Source organism: Geotrypetes seraphini, chromosome 4, assembly GCF_902459505.1.
Source record: "Geotrypetes seraphini chromosome 4, aGeoSer1.1, whole genome shotgun sequence".
NCBI lineage: Eukaryota > Metazoa > Chordata > Amphibia > Gymnophiona > Dermophiidae > Geotrypetes > Geotrypetes seraphini.
In genome coordinates, this window is record NC_047087.1 from 283,786,845 (window position 1) to 283,807,156 (window position 20,312).

Here is a 20,312-nt window from a genome sequence, read left to right on the forward strand (position 1 = left end):
AAGTCCAATTTTTTTAGCAAATCAGATAGCACTAGTGTCAGGGATGGAGTCAGGGAGTATCGGGGACATTTGGGGGCGGGGAGGGGGGCTCTTTAGGGTTTGATCTTAACTAGGGCTTATTTTTGGGATAGGGCTTTTATTAGGAGCATCTTTAAAAATCATGCTAGGTCTTATTTACATGCAGTGGGATTGGAAAGAATTCCGTCAGTGACCACCTTACAACTGTGGCGTTTCTCGGGTTAGCTCTAATGCTCATTTCTTTTAACTGGATTGAACTAGCTTTGGGGAATCTGAAGAGGATCTGCCAGCTGCAGATAAGGGTTCCAGTTTGGGGCCTGGTGACAACAGTCAACAGGAGATACATAGCACTGTTGCTGCCCCTCTTGTTTTTGTATTTCTTATCATTAAATATCAGTCCTCATGTGGAAATTCAGGTCCCAATTGGGGCTTTCCAGCCCAGCTTAGAAGGCTTTGATGAGTTTTTTGGGCTGATCTCACCGCATAGTCAATTAGTCAGTGCTGGTGGCACAGGATCTTTTACAAGGCATCCTCCTTTTCCGTTTACTCTCTCACCGAGAGATGGCACTGTCTGATTCTACATGTTAAAAATATCAGGGTGCCAAGCATCATGGCTAAGAGAAGTTTCTCCCACCCTTTCTATGGGCTGCTTAGAAAACAATTTATTGTAGACCTGCTTAATGTATATTTTCTAAAAGCTTCTTCCCAAAATGCTGGAGGGAATGGACAAGGTAATCCTTGAACAGTGCGTCATCTACTCCATTCTCATGTGTAACTTTGCCAGATAATCTCAGTCCTTCTCCAGGATTTTCATCCGTGAACACAGAACAGAAGTACAGTCAAACCTCGGTTTATGAGTGCACCGATTTGCTAGTGTTTTGCAAGACGAGCAAATCATTTGCAAAATTGGCGCCTTGGAAACCAAACTTGACTCGATTTACGCCATCCCCTGCGATCTGGCATCCCCCACTCACCCACCCAAACACATTGTCTTACATCTGGCACCAGCACCAACGCAGTAGACATGCCGGTGCTGGTGCCCGAAGATCTGCTCTCTTCCTTGTGCTGGTCCTTGAGCATCTGCACATGCTCAAGGCCTTCTAGTTCTCGCTCTCTCCGAGAATAAATTTTGTCAAAATATTATTTAACTTTTTGTAAAAGGACCCTTGAAATAAACTGGCAACATACCCATTTGGTAGCAAACCACAGGCAAAATCATCATCTTGACTGTTTGAACTCTCCCCCACCAAGACAGATGTAGAGGGTTCCATTGCTCACACATTTCTGTGACCTTTAGCAATAAGGATTTTTCATTTACTTTCATCATTTCTTCCAGACACCTAAATATTTTATACCATCTTCCTTCCAAATAAAAGGGAATGTATCAAATAATCCTTTTGTACAATGCACATTTAATGGAAGAACCTCTGATTTACTCCAGTTTATTTTGTAACCAGAGAATTTTCCAAATCTATCAAATCCAGTAAATGTGGAATGGTCGATTCAGGATTCCTCAAATGAATCAAAATATCATTTGCATATGCAGAGGCTTTATATTCCCGACCTGCATAAGAAATACCCTGTATCTCCTCTGCCTGTTGAATAGCCAGTAGCAAAGGTTCCAGAACAATATCAAATAGCAAAGGAGATATCCTACAATTCAAAGCGGGTAACAACATAACATACATAATAACTTACAAAAACATACCACAATAGAGCAATATCAGCCAGTGGATGAAAATTTACTGCTTCCCCTTCAACCTGTGCAGCAATGTGGGCACTGTGTTGCACCTTTGATGGAATTACCCTGTCATTTAACCCAGTGGTTCCCAACCCTGTCCTGGAGGACCACAAGGCCAATCGGGTTTTCAGGCTAGCCCTAATGAATATGCATGAGAGAGATTTGCATATTATGGAAATGACAGGCGTGCATATCTGCTCCATGCATATTCATTAGGGCTAGCCTGAAAACCCGATTGGCCTGGTGGTCCTCCAGGACAGGGTTGGGAACCACTGATTTAGCCCTTCTGGAGCAAATGCTGTGAGCTATTTCAGGATATCATAGTCATGTGCCTCTTGCTTATGCCAGAAGGGTTGGAGGCAAGTGCTGCAAACTTTGCCTCACAACTCAGTGTGCAATATGAAGGCCTGAAAATCTCATTTAGCTCCAGCATGTCATCAAAGGGTGTGGAATATAAACTTTCTCAACATTTCGGCACCATATGCCACTTCGACACAGAGAAACGTTCAAGAGACAAGAGCAGGCTATATAAAGTATTAATTGGTCTGCAGCATTTGATTATTACCAGGACCCTATCCAGTACATGCTCACTAGTAATTATGCTAATTGTTAGGATTGGGGGAGGGGGGAATCTTATTCCTCTGCAGCTTCTGGTTCAATTTGACCCATTGTCAGCCTGTCATTTTTCACCAACTTTCCTACCATACCAAGTTTCATCTCATTCCATTACATTTTTGGAGAGTTATTTGCCTGTCTGTCTGAGACAATTCATTCGAACTCCTTTTCTACAATTCTTTCCAGTTTCCTATGGGTTGGAAAGAATACGTAGGCAGATTATCCCATAGGTTTGTATGAGGGTCTGATCATTTAATAATAAAAAAAAATGTATAAAGTTAGTGAAGAAGTATTGACATGTGTTGAAATATTTATGCTGCGCCCTTTGTTATCTGAATTACAGTTTTTCTGTGATACTAGAGTTCTGAGTTGTTTGGTAACAAACCTAGGGTCATGACTGCAATGGCTGGACTAGGGACTGTTATAAAAAAAAAAAAAATTGGGGAAACACCCATTTTGGTTGCAAATGAAGGCTTAAGTCATCTTTGCCCATCAGAAGTTGATTATGACTTACCTGTAACCTTAAGAGTAGGACAGGGGTATACCTTAATGTAATGCATCGAACTACAACTGAAAAGGCATGAGTCCAACTCAAATCCAAAGGTAAGACCTAAGAAGGATCTACTATTTGTTGATTTATTGAGATTTATTAAGCACCTTTGATGAAGAAAGAGTCACCCAAGGCGGTATACAACAAGCTTAAAAATTGGGTATTCTAAATAGTTTACCTAACTAGAACAAAATTACAATTCAAAAAAGAAGCATTTCCTGCTGCTGTTTTGGGTAAGACAACTTTCTTCAGTCTTGATGGATTGTATAACTCCAAATGGGAATATCACGGGCAGTGCTCCTTTGCATAGTTTTTGATTCCCTCTTCGTATCTTTGTTTGCTTTGTGTTTTATTACAGTGTGTCTGAGGGAACTTCCAAGATTTTGTAACTTTCTGATGGTTGCTTCAGGAGCTGAAAGATTTTTCAGCTGAGCTGAGTATCAGTAGGTGCATCAGTCTTGTAATCTGCAGAAGAAATAGGAAACACACTGATATAAGGTGCACAAAAGGAAATGTGTTTACACAATTCAACAGGATCTTTTAATCCTCTCTATACAGTATATTGGCAAAGAAATTAGTTCTTTTCTGAGCCCAATAAAGGCCTAGATTCACTAAGCAAATCGATCGTGTACCGATCTGTTTGCGACCCCTTAACGAGCAAATTTCCCTCTGGCCTGATTCACTTACCTCTCCTGCAATCCGCTTCGAATCCATGCATGCAAATGAGGAGAAACGCATGCAAATGGGACAGAGACCTGATTCACTACACAAAATTTCACATCTGATAGGGCTGGCCGATCAACGGAAGAAGCGATTGCTGGGGAGCAGTCGAAAACGTCCTTCCGACTCTCCTGTTCTATTGCCCTGCTCTCTACCCTGTCGGGCTCCGATCTCCTGCAGCCCCGAACGCCTCCTGCATCCCTGATCTGCCTGTTTCAATCTGCCTGCCTCGGCTCTTGCGGTCCTGCACCCCTGGGCTTGCCTGCCCCGAATGCCTGCCTGACATGTCCTCTCTGCTCCCCCTGGCTCTGCCGCCTTCCCTCCAGTGCGAGCCTGTGGGTTTAAAGCAGGGCTGCACGCTGCAGTGCAGCCCCGCTTTAAACCCACGGGCTCGCACTGAAGGGAAGGAGGGAAGAGGCTGCCGCTGCCGCATGTAACAGCACTGCCCCGAACACTGCCCCAGTAACAGCACTGCCCTGACTGCCTGTGCAAGCCCATAGGTTTAACCATAAGCGGGATTACATCTGGGTGATTTTTTTTCTAAGCTACTGTGAAGTGATGTTACACATAGCATTTTCTGCTATTGTGGTAACCCACTTTCAACTATAGGCTGTTCACTACCGAAATAGGCAAAGAGAATTGGAGCAACATGTTGAAAATCTCATTTGAGGAGTCTTGGGTACAATGTTCTTTTGCGTTGTCCTTCTCTCTGATGTGTTGGTGTCAAAATGACCAAGTAACTTGTTTGAGGTATGGAGAATTGTTCACCAGATTAGGTTCTAGGAGAGACCAAAATAATTTTCCTTATCTGTCTGGGTGTTTCATGTTCAGTCACAACAGAGATGCAATCAAATCTGCTAAATTTAAATCTCAAAACAAAAAGATCTGATGAACTAAACTAAACTAAAACTTAACCTCATATACCGGGTCTTCAACCAAAGGAAGCTCGACGCAGTTAACAATAAATTTATGTTTAATTATATTTATTGATTTTCAAATCATATAATCAAGAATACCTTGTACAGAAAGCAAATTAGCAATTCTACATAAAGCAAGAAACATTCCAATAACATTAAATCATATATTAACTAAAATGCTCAAGTCCTCAAATTTGGATCCAAGATTTCTTATAAATAAAACAAAGATAGAAGAATTGAACTTAATGTACACTCTTTCATAAAGTTAGCTGGAAGGCTGATTGCTGGGATTAACCAATAGTCATAGAGCTTGATTTTTCTACCTCCAATCGGGAGAGCGCTAAAAAAGAAGTCAACTGATTAGGCTCAAAGAAAACATATTTAACTGATCGGTGATGCACTATACATTTACAAGGGTGTCGCAAATAAAAAGTAGCACCCAAAGATATAACACCTGGCTTCAACAAAAGAAATTCACGACGACGCCTTTGCGTCTCTCGTGATAAATCAGGAAATACCTGCACTTTACAACCCATAAATTCTTTCTGTCTATTTTTAAAGAACAGTTTTAACAACCATACTTTATCAATAGAGAGAGCTACTGTTATAATCAAAGTGCTCGATTCTACAACCTCTTTATCTGATTTTTCCAATAACTCTGATACATCCAATAGTCCTTGATCCGACGGCTTTTTTGGTAATTTAATCTTATTAGGTAAATAATAGACTCTTGATAAAGGAGGTAATGAATCTTCTGAGGCCCCCAAAACTTCAAGAAAATATCTTTTAAACATTTCTCTAGGAGGTGTCAGTGGAAGCCTAGGAAAATTAATGATTCTTAAGTTATTGTATCGAGTTATTTTCTAAGTTCTCCATCTTTCTTCTAAGATTGATATTATCTTTCATTAAAGTTTCCTGTAATTGTTTGGATGATTTAATGTCCTGTTCAAGCTTTTGAACAGAGGAATTAGAGGCAGTCATATCCTTTTTCAGTTCTTTAAGTTCAGTAGAATGTTGAGATAATTTCCCCTCAATTAACTGAAGTTTGGGACTTATGGTCTTCACTAGTCCGGCCATAAGATCCCATAGTGAGTCCAGAGTTACTTCTGAGGGTTTTTCCAGAGAAATTACAGGTAAAGAAATGTCATAGTGCTCACCGTCCAGTTGAATAACTTGACGCTGTCCCTGAAGGTTAACTCGCCTCTCAGATGATTCCCCCTCAGCTTCTTCAAAGGAGCTCACATCCATAGGAGCTCCTGTCAGCAGGCTCTGTGATGGACTACTTGCCTCAGGGGAAGACAAGACCCCGACCTCCGGGGTTACCTTACCCCTTGGAGAGCTGCTTAGCTGAGGTTGCGGGGGCGGCGCCCTAACGTCGGGGCTCAAAGATGTCTCCAATCCCGGAGGAATCTCCACGGCCTCACTGACGCCGCTACTCCTCTGCGGGCCTCCCTCCGACGCCGAAAAAATACCCTGCATCCGTCTGATGAGTTCCCCGATGTCACCAGCCGCGGGGGTGGCCGTGGGCCGCGAGGCACCAGCGGCACTACGGCCCCTCCGTTTAGGCATCGGGTAAGTAATTGAACCGCTTGAAAAATTGTTTGAAAATTGTTTGAGAAAAATCCTCAGAGCGGCATCTCAGCGCGTCCAGCCTGACGCCATCTTGGATCAGTTAACAATAAATTTAAAAAATAAAGTAAACTGAAATACAAGAGAGTTAGTTTTCTAAATGTTTAGCGAATAAAAAAGTTTTTAGAAGTTTACGGAAGAGTTGGAAGTAACTGGGACACCTCAAAATTAGGGGAAGTTCATTCCATAATTGGGGAAATTTAAATACCAGAGAGCTGCTAAAATTCATAACTCCTTGAATTCCTTTCCTAGAAGGAAGAGAAAGTTTAAATCGATGAATGCCTCTCGCATATGAAAATCTATAAACATTCCAGAGCAAAGATACCATGTAAAATCTTAAAAACAATACATAAACACTTAAACTGAATTCTAAAATAAAACGGGAGCCAATGGAGAGAGAAAAGCAAAGGAGTCACATGGTCGAATTTGCACTGTGTGGAGAGGATAAAGACCTCGGAAGCCTCTGAGTCAAACACAAGATAGAGACTCTTTAAGAGACTTAAGCCTGATCATTGTTCTGCAAAAAAAAACCCAAAACCTCCCATCCAGCCAATTATTTGTCCTTCAGTAAAAATGTTTTCTTTTAATCTTTTTTTTTTTAACTTTTTTAAATTATATTTTTATGACTTGCGTGCATGTAGCTGTATGCAGCTCCCCAAGAAAAGCAGAAAGTCAAGGCTTTTCATTATGTCTTAAGTTTTGGTTTACATCCTTTTAATGGGATGCTTTTTTTATTTAAGTTTGGCTGAATTGCAGATGTGTAGGAGCTGACCAGCCATTGTAACTATATGGTGTAAAGGGCATTGTTGCGTCAAAATGAGATAAGTGCCTTGTACTAATCAAACAATAATCTATTTAAAGGTTTCTTTGGGACTAGTGTTTAAGCCCGTTACATTAAAGGGTGCTAGAATATATGCCTGTCTGTCTTTCTTTCTTTATTTATGTCTCTCTCCCTGCTCCTGTCTCTTTCTTCCTTTCATTCTGTCTCCCTCCTGCTATTTTTCTCTCTCTCTCCCTGGCACCCTTTGTCTGTCTCTCTGGTCCCCTCTCTGTCTTTATTTCTGTCTCTCTCTCTCCCTGGCCTCCTTTGTCTGTATTTCTTTCTGTCTCTCTCCCCCCCCCCCCCCCCCCCACTTTCCTTTGCAGAAGCAGCAGTGATATTTCCCTTCCCCTCCAGATCCCTGTGAAGTAGTGGCAGCATTTCCCCCCCCCTTCCCTTCCCTACCCCCCCCACTTTCCTTTGCAGAAGAAGCAGTGGTATTTCCCTTCCCCTCCAAGTCCCCCACAGATATGAATGTCTGGCAACTTCTTTCTCGCCTAGGAGATCTAAAATTGAAAAGATTTGGCTACCCTTAGCAGAGCCCTCTCCTTAGAAGAGGATTTTACATGAGTATAATCAAACTTCATATATAATCACCTTCACAGTTTCCGTCATGGGGTAATGTCACATTCCCTAGCAACAGCAGCAGATGAATCCAGAGACCAATGGGATAGCTCACATCTACCAGCAGGCGGAGATAGAGAAACTGATTAACAGGTGGTCCTATTGGCTGGCACTCCTCCTGTCTCATCAGTAATCTCTATCTCCCAGCAGGAAAAGGTCGCTATTCAACTAGCTCCTGAATTCTGGCTGTGGCTGGAACTTTATTTTCTCCTGTTGAGGTTTCTCTTCAGTGAGACTGCCATTCTGTTTCTCCTGTTAAGATTTTCTCTTCAGTGAGCTGGCAGTGCTATTTCTCCTGTTGAGATTTTTCTCTTCAGTGAGATAGGGGTGTCCGGCTGAACTGTGCCGGCTTTAGAGGTTACACTTGGGCCCCCCCTTGTCCCTGCCTCACCCTCCCTCCATTGCTAGAGGGTCTGACTGGGTCTCAATTTTTTTCTTCTTTCCCTTCTCTGTTAAAAAAAAAAAAAGAGACCACAGTTGCTACATTATGCCATGCTTTTGCTGCAAACTGGCTTCAACCGGTCCTAACAACAAGCTGTGAGTATGTCTGGCTTTTACAGTTGTTTGAACTTCAGGTTCTGTTTGGGAGTCTTAGTACTGTGGGTTCGGTCATCGTACATTTAAGGCATGGATATTTTATTGTGGCTAAGTTTTATGACTAGAAATCCTTGGAGGGAGCCGGGACTTCCCGCCCTTTGCATGCACGCGCTTGGTTTCCTTGTTGGTTACAGCGCGGCAGTAGCGGTGCGATTTCTTGCTCACACTTGTTCTCATTGTTGGGGTTTCAGTGCAGCAGTAGTCCTGTTTATTCTGAGGCTCTCTTTTATCGGTGTTTGTCACGGCCATGTGCAGCTGATTGTGCAGGTGCCAGTTTATAGCAGCATGAGATGGGACATGTTTTTTCCGGCGCTGTGGGCCGTTCTTCTGGTTATTCCCTGAGTCTGATTTTATTTCTATGCAAGCCGCGGCAGGGTAAATTTTGCGAGGCTTGAATCCGACTATGTTTCTAGGAGCGTTGATGCAGCGGCCACGTGTCAGAATCAGGCGTGTGCTTGGGTCTCCGGCGATGGTGGGAGAGCTGCGGCGTTCCGGTAGTTTATTTCCAGCTGACTTTGCTCAGGGTATGCCGAGGCTTCTCTCCTTTCCGGTTCAGACAAGTTGTATGTGTTTCACCAGCTTTGGGACAAGCTTGGGCAGCTTTATATGTTTATGTCTGTGTTCCTGCTGTACTCCCTTGAAGGAAACTGCTTGTTTAATCGGACTCTGGAGTTAGCACTCAAGGGGTTTACCAGAGAGACTCTGACCTGTGCTAGGTCACCCAGTCTCGGTTTGTCTCCGGACTGGGGCGACATATGGCAACTCACGGCACGGTGAGATCAGCAGTAAGATAGTGCCCTGTATTTCACACAGGTATCTCATTGTCTCTCTTGGGGGTCCCTGCAGATTGAGCCTTTGTCTGTTGGTAACTGTCCTTATTTGGGCCTCTGTGCTGAGCTGCATGTGTCTAGTAGTGGCACAGGATATATATGCCTAAAGGTAGTACAAACAGTTTCCAAGTTTGGGCTGTCTCTGTGGGCATAATGACAGTGCGCATCTTCCTGTGGCCAGGACTCTCTTTCTCTATTTCTGAGGGGGACTGGACTTCAGATTTCCATGCTTATCACGCTGGTTTCTCCTGTCACCATTTTCTCATGGCACATGCTAGACGGGCTCCCCCGAACAGACAGGAAGGGCTGTACAGCTCCTTTTAACCAGGAGCCAGTCACCTATTCTATCAAACCCACGGAGGATCACGCGCTATGTGGCTGTTAGCCTCATCCCTGAAGCTCTCATTAGCGATATGAGCTTTGTCTGCTACCTGTAAGGATGCTGTTGTTTTCCACAGGGCGGTAGATGCAACACCTTGATTGAGTCTAGTACGTATTCACTTTAAAGGACATACGTATTTCGCTCATGTTGCATGGGGTTAGTACTGTTTTCATGGTTCCAGTATATTCCTCTTTACATTGTGAAACTTGATTTTTCCTAGGAGACTCTTCTTGCAGATCCTACAGTCTCATCCTGCCATTCCCTGACCTTCTGCACTTCATTCTGAGGGGATCTTGACTTCTTCCAATGACTCTTCAGGCTTTCTCATGAGGGAGAAGATGCTATAATATCAGGTCAGGGGGCTGTGAAAATTTTTCAGGATGCTTGCATCTTTGCATCCTCCTCAGGTTTCCAGTTCGTTCTTGGAGTCTCTGTGTTTTGTATTTCCCTTTTCAGTGTTACTGGTCCTCAGGACAGTTCTTGTAGTTCTTCAGGAACTAAGGGACGTTGTTCCACTTACTGCTAGGTGCCCGAGACGGGGCCATTGGGCAGGCTGGATCCCATTCTGCTGAATTAGTTTCTCGGGGTTACACATTTCTGCAGACAACCTGGGAGTATATTTACATTTTCTCTATGGACTCCGAATCGGCACTTGGTTTGCCTGCCTCTCTTGGAGCGGCGCTTTCGGTTTTGGCACATGCCATTTCACCTACTCAAGGCTTCACGAACGTTTTAGGTGATGTGGGCGGTGGTACCATTTTGGCGCTACCAGGCGATTCATCTAATTTCTTCTTGACTGCCTGCTTGATTCGGACGATTTCCAGTCGGGCCATTTGACTGACACGAAAAGGGTGATATCTTTTCCTCAGTTCTTTACACGTGCATCTTTGAATTTGCACAGCGCTCTTTTCTCCTGTACTATTTATAGGTATATCTGGGTGATGTTTTTATTCTTATAGGAGAGACATGTGTTTCTTTCCGGAGACTTGGACGTGGGGGTCTCGGTCTCAGATTGGTATTCTTCTTCGCTTACCATGACCAAGAGTATGGGATTCTGTAAAGTTTCTGGGATCCATATTGCTGACTCCACTGGGGACTTCGGCTTGCTTTCCCCTTCTTACGCTACAGCAGTCGCTTTTGTTCCGGTGGTTCCCGGTATCTCAGGGCACCAATTATTTGGTATGCTCCTCCTGCATCACTCTGTATGATTTGGTGGCTCAGCGCGATTTCTCTTTTCAAGGCATGCCTCGGTCTTTGCTGGACTATCTCATGACCACCGACCATCCCGGGCTGTCGGATTGGGGGGCTCCGTGGCTTCCATCCTCAGCTCCTGGAGTCTGGTCTTCAGAGGCGACTCAGTACTTGTTCATTCTTCTGCTCTTGAGCAGGGTCAGGCTACCTTTCTGGAGCTTCAGATCATTCTTCCGGATTGCCGCTAAGGGTCCTTTTGGTCAGTATTAGGATGGGGGTATTTCTCTACTGCTTGGGCAGCAGGTGTTGTACTCATTGGCAGGTGAAGTTGTTCTGCTTCAATGGGTGGACTCTCATCTTCGTCTTCTGTTGGCAGATCCTTTTATGGATCAGGATAAGAGTTTGGATAGACTTTCTCTCCGCGGAATCTGAGCATGGCCCATTTCTTGTATGTGACAGTGTACAGCGCTGTGTACGCTCTGGAAAGTGTGCATGTTAGTAATAGTGTAATCTCCTGCATCCTGGATATTGAGATTTGTGGCTCAAGCGTTCTAGCTCTTTTTATGGATGTGAGATCTGCTTGACCTAGACCTCATGGCCTCGTCTCTCAATTCTAAGCTTCCTAGCTTCTTCGGCGGGCCCAGGGAGTGGGAGTTAGAGGGGGTAGCTGCATGGCTCCTTTCTCGCTTCTGCCTTCTCTTTTTCAGTGTTTTCCGCAGGCTGATGATGGCTTGGATTTGCCACCTCGAGCTCGCTTTCCGGGCACAGTATTTGTAGAATCTCTGGATTGGCGGCGCCATCCTTTGCGGATTTGATGAGTCTTTCGACAGCCGGACTAAGAAGTTTCCTGGTATCTCCGGCTTTGCTCGCCTAGGGTCCGTTCAACATGGATATTTGTACTACTTTAGTATTACGACCTAGTTTTTTTGAAAAATCTTGGCTGACGTGTAAGGGTTATGCGAAGCAGGTTGTTTCTTCTCTTATCCAGGTGCTACGGACGTCTTCTCCTGTGGCTTCTGCTTCCTTTTGGAGGTTTTTCCTTTCCTGGGTGCTTCTTAACGTTTGAACCACTCCAGAGTTCCTTTTTGGCACAGGTGTATTGCCGAGGGCTTAGCGTTCAATTCCCTTCAGCTTCTAGTGCTATTCTTGGCTTGTTACAAGGGCTAGGTATATTGCTCTTCGCTTACTTCTCAGCTTCATGTAGTTCAGGTCCTAAACAGAGTGCGGTATATTCATGCGCCTCTTAGAAAGCCCGGTTTGGAGTACAATCTTCACGTACTTCTTTTCAGTTTACCGAAGGCTTCATTTCATCCTTGTCTTTTGGGACTCTAAAGGGCTGTACCGTTGAACATGGGGTTTCTTGTGGCCAGGCTTCAGCTCTGCAGTTTTCTATGTTGCAGGCCTTGTTCAACGGGGATTCCTATTTCTGATTTCCGAAATATGGAGTATCAGTTCGGATGGTACCATTATTTCTTTCTAGGGGGGTGTCATCCTTTCTTTTATGTCATGCTCGCTTTTCCTTCCTTCTTCCTGGGAGGAGAAATTGGGAGCAGTGCTTTTATTCACTGCATTTTTTGATATGTACATAGAGTTCTCTGTGAGCTCAGTTTCTAACAACTTTTAGTTGTTTATATCTCCTTTTTATATTCTTCAAGGGACGCCTCAAATGTTTGGCGGCGTCTGAAGCCTCCATCGCTCAATGGGTCCAGGAGGACATTCTTTATGCTTGCTTGCTGGCAGGGAAGCGGTTGGTGAAAGAATTTCATGACCATTCCGCTGGAGCAATGGCTACTTCTTGGGCTCGGCCCAGAGGTTTTTTCCTTGGAGGAGATTTGTCTGGCGGCTAATTGGTCTTCCGAGAGTGCTTTCTCTCCGCATTTCTGCTTGGATGTGGGGGCGCATGCGGTAGGGGCGTTTTGTGCTTCGGTTGTTGCGGAAGCGGCGTTTGCTTCCCACCCAGATTGAGGATTGCTTTGCTACATCCCATTGGTCTCTGGATTCATCTGCTGCTGTTGCTAGGGAAGGAAAAATTATGTTCTTACCTGTTAATTTTCTTTCCCTTAGACGCAGCAGATGAATCCAGAGCCCCACCCTTTCTGGATATTGTCTGTCGGTTTTTTCTTTTGCAACTTTCGCAGTTTGTTATTATGGCAGGTTGTTTTCTGTATTATTGCATTTTGAGATGTGTTATGGGAAAGAAGTTTTTTACATGCTATGCCTATTGCTGGTTACGTGTGCTTGGGCAAGGAGCTATACTGATGAGACAGGAGGAGTGCCAGCCAATAGGATCACCTGTTAATCAGTTTCTCTATCTCCACCTGCTGGTAGATGTGAGCTATCCCATTGGTCTCTGGATTCATCTGCTGCGTCTAAGGGAAAGAAAATTAACAGGTAAGAACATAATTTTTCCTTCCTAATATTTCTCTTTCTCCACTTATAAATTCTCTTTGCTGCCACAAATGCAGGACTACTTTTTGGCGATCCTCCTCTTCAGAGCAGCCTGCGATGGTGGCCGGCTTTAGCGAACCTCGCAGGCCACTCTCCAGCTCGGTAGCACGTTCCCTCTGACACGATCCCGTGCGTCAGAGGGAACGTGCTACCGAGGTTGGAGAGTGGCCTGCGAGGTTCGCTAAAGCCAGCCACCATCACAGGCTGCTCTGAAGAGGAGGATCAGCAGCAGCAGCGGCGGCAGCGGCGAGTGAGGGCAGGAGGTGTGTTCCCTGCCGAGGACGCAGGCAGGGAGAGAGCTTGCCTGGCTTCCATGGTGAGTGAGGGCGGGAGGAGGGGAGTGGCCAGAATATTCCCTGCCGCCGGGTTGGCGGCCACGGATCACACACCACTGCAGCAGGGAACACGAAATCCTAAGCGCATGTGTGCTTAGGCTTTTATTATATAGGATGGGTAGAGGAGTGGCCTAATGGATAAAGCAGTTAACTCAGCACCTTCAAGTTATGAGTTTGATTCCCACAGCAAATTCTTGTGCCTCTGGGCAAGTCACTTAACACTTCATTGCTTCAGGTTAAAAATAAGTACCTAAAAGGCTCCTTTTCCTAAATCGTGAAAGAGCTTCTTAGCGTGGACCAGCAAGGCCAGCATGCTCTGATGCTCATTCAATTCTTATGAGCCTCGGAGCCTTTACCTTGCCAGCCCGCGGTAAGAAGCTCTACTGCAGTTTAGTAAAAGCCAGCATAAAATATGTAAAAGCAGTATACAAGTCCTATCCCCCTTTACCCCCCTATATTTTTTTTGCAATCAGCAAGTCATTAAAATATAATGTTAAAAAAAAAGTATCAGATTAAAAGAAAATTTTTTTACTAAAAGATAAATAAATGGCTGGATGGAGGATTTTTGCAGAACAATGACCGAACTTAAGCCTGGTAAAGAGTCTATTTCTTGTATTTGACTCGGAAGCTTCTGAGGTCTCCTTCCTCCCCATTCAGTGCAATTCATTGGTTAAACCCAGTTTTGCATTTCATCATCTGTTTTTGTCTTGGGTGTTTTCAGATTCCATTCTTCTTTTTTTTTAATCTTTATTGATTTTCAAACTTTGAAAGTGTAATACAAATGATATATCAGAGAAACTGCGCAAAAACACACTATTAACTATATAATTATTACATTAACAATCATTTCCTCCCCTCCTTAACTTATTATATAAACAATAGCATATATAAAATAATTTCAATATTATAATGAAATAAATTAACCTTTCAAAATATAAAAAATAAATTATTCTTTCTTACACTTCATCTGACCCAGGCCTGGATTTTGGCATAGGCAATGTAGGCATCTCTCTCCAGTACCAAATTTTCATAGGCATCACAGTGCCACCACTGCAGTCATAAACCTACATGGACTATGTGTAGCACTGCTTTTTCTGCTAAATGGCACTGGTCCTATCCTGTAGCAGTAACAACTTCGGTCATGAACATAGGACCTGCAAGACTTCATGCATCGATAGGCCCAGTCCCTCGCATAGCTTTCCATTGGGATCATCAGCATATGAGAGCTGAAAGGTCAAAATGCCAAATTTTGTGGCTGGAAGATCTAGTGCTACTGGTACCATTTAGCATCAGAGACAATGTTGCAGGGTAGGTTGGAAGGATTTGGCCTACAGGGGAGATTCAGAGCATTGCCACTCACCAGCTATTTCTAGAAGGACCACCGTTACCTGTAGATACCCAACTCCAACTTGAATCTGATTTCTATTTTAAATAAAACTTCTTAATGATGATTGAAAAATGTTTAACAATTTGACAGCAGAAAAGTTTTTACTTCTCTTGGGTGACAAGTTGCTGGGTTGGGTTTTTTTTTTTTAAGTTTACAGTATTTGGGAATATTTAGGAATTTGCTTAAGATTGTTGTGCCCCACGTATTGCTAGAAAATATGTCGGAGAAGTTCCCCCCCATCTTTGTCCTTCTGTCCTTTCTGATTTGATTTTTCTGAGTTTGTTCTTTTTTTTCTTCTAGAGGTGAAAGCTGGAAACTGTACAGTTCTACAAGTTGTAGAAGCTCTTGGGTAATGTAAACCTAATACTCTAAATGTCTTAATTTGAATCCTGGCGCTACAGAATGACACGGGGACAAATTTGTCCCCGTCTCCGCAGGAACTCAATTTCCCCTCCCCATCCCCGCAGGTTTTGTCGCTGTCCCTGCCCCTTTCCTGTAAGCTCTGCCTTAACCACACGAGCCTCAAACACTTATGATTTCAAAGTGTTTGAGGCTTGTGCAGATGAGGACGGAGCTTAGGCATTGGTGGAATGAGGCATTATGACATCACAATCTGAGCTCTAGAATGTTGCTACTTATGATTTCAAAGTGTTTGAGGCTTATGCAGATGAGAACGGAGCTTAGGCATTGGTGGGATGAGGCATTATGACATCACAATCTGAGCTCTAGAATTTTGCTACTTATGATTTCAAAGTGTTTGAGGCTTATGCAGATGAGAACGGAGCTTAGGCATTGGTGGGATGAGGCATTATGACATCACAATCTGAGCTCTAGAATTTTGCTACTTATGATTTCAAAGTGTTTGAGGCTTGTGCAGATGAGGACAGATCTTGCAGGAATGGGGCAGGGACAGGAAACGAACTCGCAGAGGATGAGAAAATAAGTTCCTGTGGGGACAGGGAAAAATTTGTCTCCATGTCATTCTCTACCTGGAGCTTCAGCCTTGCATGTGATTTGAAAGCTTCATTTTCTGTTTTATTTTATTTCAGTCATAATCTGCTAATCCAAACTGTACATTTGTTTAAAGTGGTTTCCAATATTATGTGTATAAAGCAGTTCACGAGAAGAAAATTAATAAGAGGGGGGGATTCATCAAGGGACACTAACTGATTTTAGCATGTGCTAAATGCTAAGATGTCCAAAGGAATCTTTTACAAAGCTGCGGTAGTGAGTCTCGGCATATCAAACGTGATACAGCCCATAGGAATTGAATGCGTCACAATCGCTACTGTGGCTTTGTAAAAAGGGCCCAAAATGGGTATCTTATCATTTAGCACATAATAAATTAGTTCGCGCCCCCTTGATAAATTCCTCCTTAAGGGAAGTTAAGACTACAAAAAAAATACTGTGTGGCTGTATAACAAAAACCGTATATAAATGTGCCTATTAGAGAATGACACGGTGGTTGTTAGCCGCGGGTAACCCACCGAAACGGGGAGAGAAAAATTAGTGGTCGCTGTGAGGGCGGGAACAAGGCCATTCACTGCCCCGTGGAGCGGTGAATGGTCTTGTCTCCGCAGTGAAGCCAGCATGGATTGCGCGATCCAGCATCCCCACCCGATCACCGCATCCTATGTCCTGCCATCTCCCTCCACCTCACCTTAGGTGCCTGCCGAGTCCAACTTTAATTCTTCTCCCAGCCGCACGCGCACAGCTTAAATTGTTGAATCTCCTCCTCTGGCGCAACCAGAAACAGGAAGTTGGGTCAGAGGAGAAGATTCAACAGCTCAAGCAGCTGCATGTGTGGCTTAACGAAAGCGTGCGGCTGGGAGAAGAATTAAAGTCAGAATCGGCAGGCACCTAAGATGAGGTGGAGGGAGATGGCAGGACGCGGCGATCAGGCGGGAGGGGGGATTCTGGACCGCGCGATCCATGATCGCGCATATTCCCTCACACTAGGAAGGAGGGAGTGGACAGTAGTCACAGGGATGGGGCGGGGTCAGTGGTTGCGGTGACGGGGCGGTGGCAGGGATGGTGGTCGCAGGGACGGAGTGGTGACGGGGACAAATTTTTTCCCCGTGTCATTCTCTAGTGCCTACCTCAAAGGCTGATTTCTCTATCATACAAATAGAGCAGTGTCTCTCAAACTTTTCTAGCTATGGCACACTTGTAAGCAAATGTTTGTCGCTGCTCTTTGTAATTAAAATTATAAAATTGAAAAACCAACCAAAAATGAAATGTGATATTCATTTGACGTTCTTTAAGCTATGTACTGGTAATTGTAATTTTTGGTGGGCGAGCTTATGTTTAAGCTATAAGTATGAAAAATGAATGTCGACAAGGGCATTCTAAGATATTTAATGTAGTTTGGGGTCCATTGGCGTCTTTTGTACAATTGTTATAGTTATTTTATCCTTCTTTTTGTTGGTATAATTCAAACACATCCAGGGAGTGATATATCTTTAGTGTGATTCCTTGATGTAATTGTGGGGTGGGGGAGGGCTTATATTGTTGCACTGCTACTGACTGAATTTAAGTGCTTATTTGTTGTTGTTTCTGATATGAATATTGTGTTGCATTTTTTGTTAGTAATGGAAAATCAATAAAGATTAAAAAAAAAAAATTGTAACAACGATGAAACTAAAGTAAATAGGATAGAATTGCTAATCAGTGCAATGGATGAGCTTGTTTTTGAGTGCAAATTAACTCAAAATGGTCTGATGGTCAACAAGCAAACGCACATTTCATCATCCACCATCTGAAGTCTTTTTTTTTTTTTTTTTTTTTTTTAATTTCTGTCAGAGCTGAAAATCCAAGTTCGCAAAGATAAATCAAAGTTTGCAAAGAACAAACGGTAACAAAGCCTTGATTACTTTGTTGCTCAAGTTAGGGTAACTACTGCATCAAAAACTGAACTAAAATTTACTTGACGTTAGTTTTCAAGGACCAATCACAGTAAAGAATGATGCTTGTCTGGGTGGTTGTATCCTTACACACACAGACACTCATAACATTGACAGACTCTTGCGTACATGTCATCTATTCTAGCGTATACTTATGAAGGGACTTTTTAAAAATAAAATAAAATTCTGGGATCTCTCGTGGCGCATCTGGAATCTCTTCGGGGCACACCACTGTGCCTTGGCACACAGTTTGAGAGACGCTGGAATAGAGCATAAAAACGCAGTTCAACAAGGCGTCCTGTGTACCATGTTTTAATTTTTGTTTACCTGTTGTTCAACCTCCAGTTGACCTGCGTTTTTACACGGCTTTTGTTATTCAGCCACACCGAGTTTTTCAGTTCAATCGCTCCACTCACTCTCTATCACACTTTCCATTGGCGGTTTATTGATTAATCATTTCCTTGGGATATTCACATTCATCTGGTCTATCTTTTCCGAACCTTGCTTATTTTGCAGCCTTCTTTTCTGCTCTCCTAGTATCTAGTTCCATTTTTTAATCTCGGACAGTATCTTAAAGTGTACTGTCCTTATTCATTATCACTTGTTACATATAGTAACATAGTAGATGATGGCAGATAAAGACCCGAATGGTCCATCCAGTCTGCCCAACCTGATTCAATTTAAATTTTTAAATTTTTTCTTCTTAGCTATTTCTGGGCAAGAATCCAAAGCTTTACCCTGTACTGTGCTTGGGTTCCCACTGCAGAAATCTCCGTCAAAACCTACTCCAGCCCATCTACCCTCCCAGCCATTGAAGCCCTCTCCAGCCCATCCTCCCCCAAAACAGCCAAATATACTGATTTTCATTTGATTGTAAATGTGTAATAACACATTTTGTCATGTTTTGTAATCCACAATGTAACCCATAAGATGTAGGTTTTACAATAAGATTTTAATGTACTCTTCCTTTAGTCCCTGTTACGTTATGTTATTTTAATTAACTTTAGCTTGATGTGTGGTTACCAGTTCATATTATGCATCTCATATTGGTTTGTTTGTTTTTTTATTGTGTTTAATTTATTATGGCTCATTAGACTCGTGACAAAGGCACAGACGTGAAAACACTGTCAGTGTTAAGCCTTCAAGTTTTCACAGTGCTACTAGCAATAAAGTGAACCTTGAACTGCGCAGACATCAACATGCATTTATAACGTCTTCATGTCGATGTCCGCACATGCGCGAAGGCTTTCTAGGTGAACCTTGAGCTGCCGGGGGTGGGGGCTGGGGGTGCTGGAAGGGAAGGTGTGTGGAGAGAGGAGAGGCACTAGTGCCGGGTGACTACCTATAGGATGTGCTTCTCGTTGCGAGTTGCACATCCTATGGGCAGTCAGCCGGTGCCTCTCCTCCGCCCCAGCATTTGCTGCGGCACACAGTTTGCGATGCAGTGGAACACAGAGACTCTGAAAAAAGACAAGAGGGAAGCCAGGTGCTTTTAAGGAAAAAGTACATAGAGATTAAAAGATAGCAAATTATACCTAGCAACTGTTTTGCAGGTTGTAAATACAAACAAAATAATTTTGAAATATCTGTATACAAATCCCAGAAGCCTAAATAATAGGAGAGTCAGAGTACAATGCCTAAATGAAAAGGTAGATATAATAGGCATCTTAAAAACCTGGTGGAAAGAGGATAACCAATAGGACACTGTGATTTCAGGTTACAAATTACAGTCAAACCTTGGTTTGCGAGTAACGCGGTTTGCAAGACAAGCTAAACACCCCTGCAGACTTTGACTCGCAAACTGAGCGTTGACTCGATATGCGAGCCCCCACCCCTGAGAACAGGCTTCGTCCCCCCCCTCGCAGCCCAAACCCTTACCTTGAGCGGACAGGACACCGGCACGCAGCACGAACCCACAGGACGAGAGTGGGAGCCAGAAGGCCTTGAGCATGCGCAGATGCTCAAGGCCCCGCAGCAGTCCAGCAGAGATCAATGGCAGGCTCTTTCGGCACTGGCACATCCTGTGGGTTGGTGCTGCGTGCCGGTGTCCTGTTCGCTCGAGGTAAGGGTTTGGGCCGGGGGGAAGGGGGGATGGGAGCAATCCCTTGGCCTTGGGGGGGGGGTCTTTTTGGGATGGGGTGGATTGAAAGCATGCCAGTGGCCTTCGGGGAGAGGGGGGGGGGTTCTTTTTGACATGTGGAACAAATCATCTGAGTTTCCCTTACTTTGTATGGGGAAACTCGCTTTGATATACAAGCACTTTGGTTTACGAGCATGCTTCTGGAACACTGTACATTGCATTAGTAGGGTGGATCAAATTTTTATAGTAGTGCTGCTGTATGTTAAAGAGAGCCTTGAGTCAAACAGGATATATATTCTGTAGGAAACGGATTGTAATTTGGAATATTTGTGGATAGAAATTGTGTGTGAAGGAAAAGAAAAGAGCTGTGGGGTCTGCTACAGATGCATTCAGTTTAAACGAGAAACATTACCAAATAAAATAAATCTCCGTTGCTAGAAGTCCACATAAATGGGAATAAGAGGAATAAGAATATATCTTTCCCAATTTCCTACATGCAAAGAGATCTACAAAAATAAAGAATGG

The 20,312-nt window shown here is 43.6% G+C and overlaps 1 protein-coding gene across 3 annotated transcripts in view; it reads left to right on the forward strand.

Annotated features, from left to right (window-relative positions):
* Positions 1-20,312, forward strand: part of MMS19 (MMS19 homolog, cytosolic iron-sulfur assembly component) — a 210,848-nt gene that overhangs the window by 26,616 nt on the left and 163,920 nt on the right. For all 3 annotated transcript variants that reach the window (XM_033940777.1, XM_033940775.1, XM_033940776.1), the window contains exon 2: positions 15,105-15,153. Coding sequence is in view for 2 of the 3 variants with exons in the window: in XM_033940775.1 (XP_033796666.1) it covers positions 15,105-15,153 (49 nt within the window). In the remaining variant the exon portion in view is untranslated. The remainder of the gene's footprint in view (positions 1-15,104; positions 15,154-20,312) is intronic.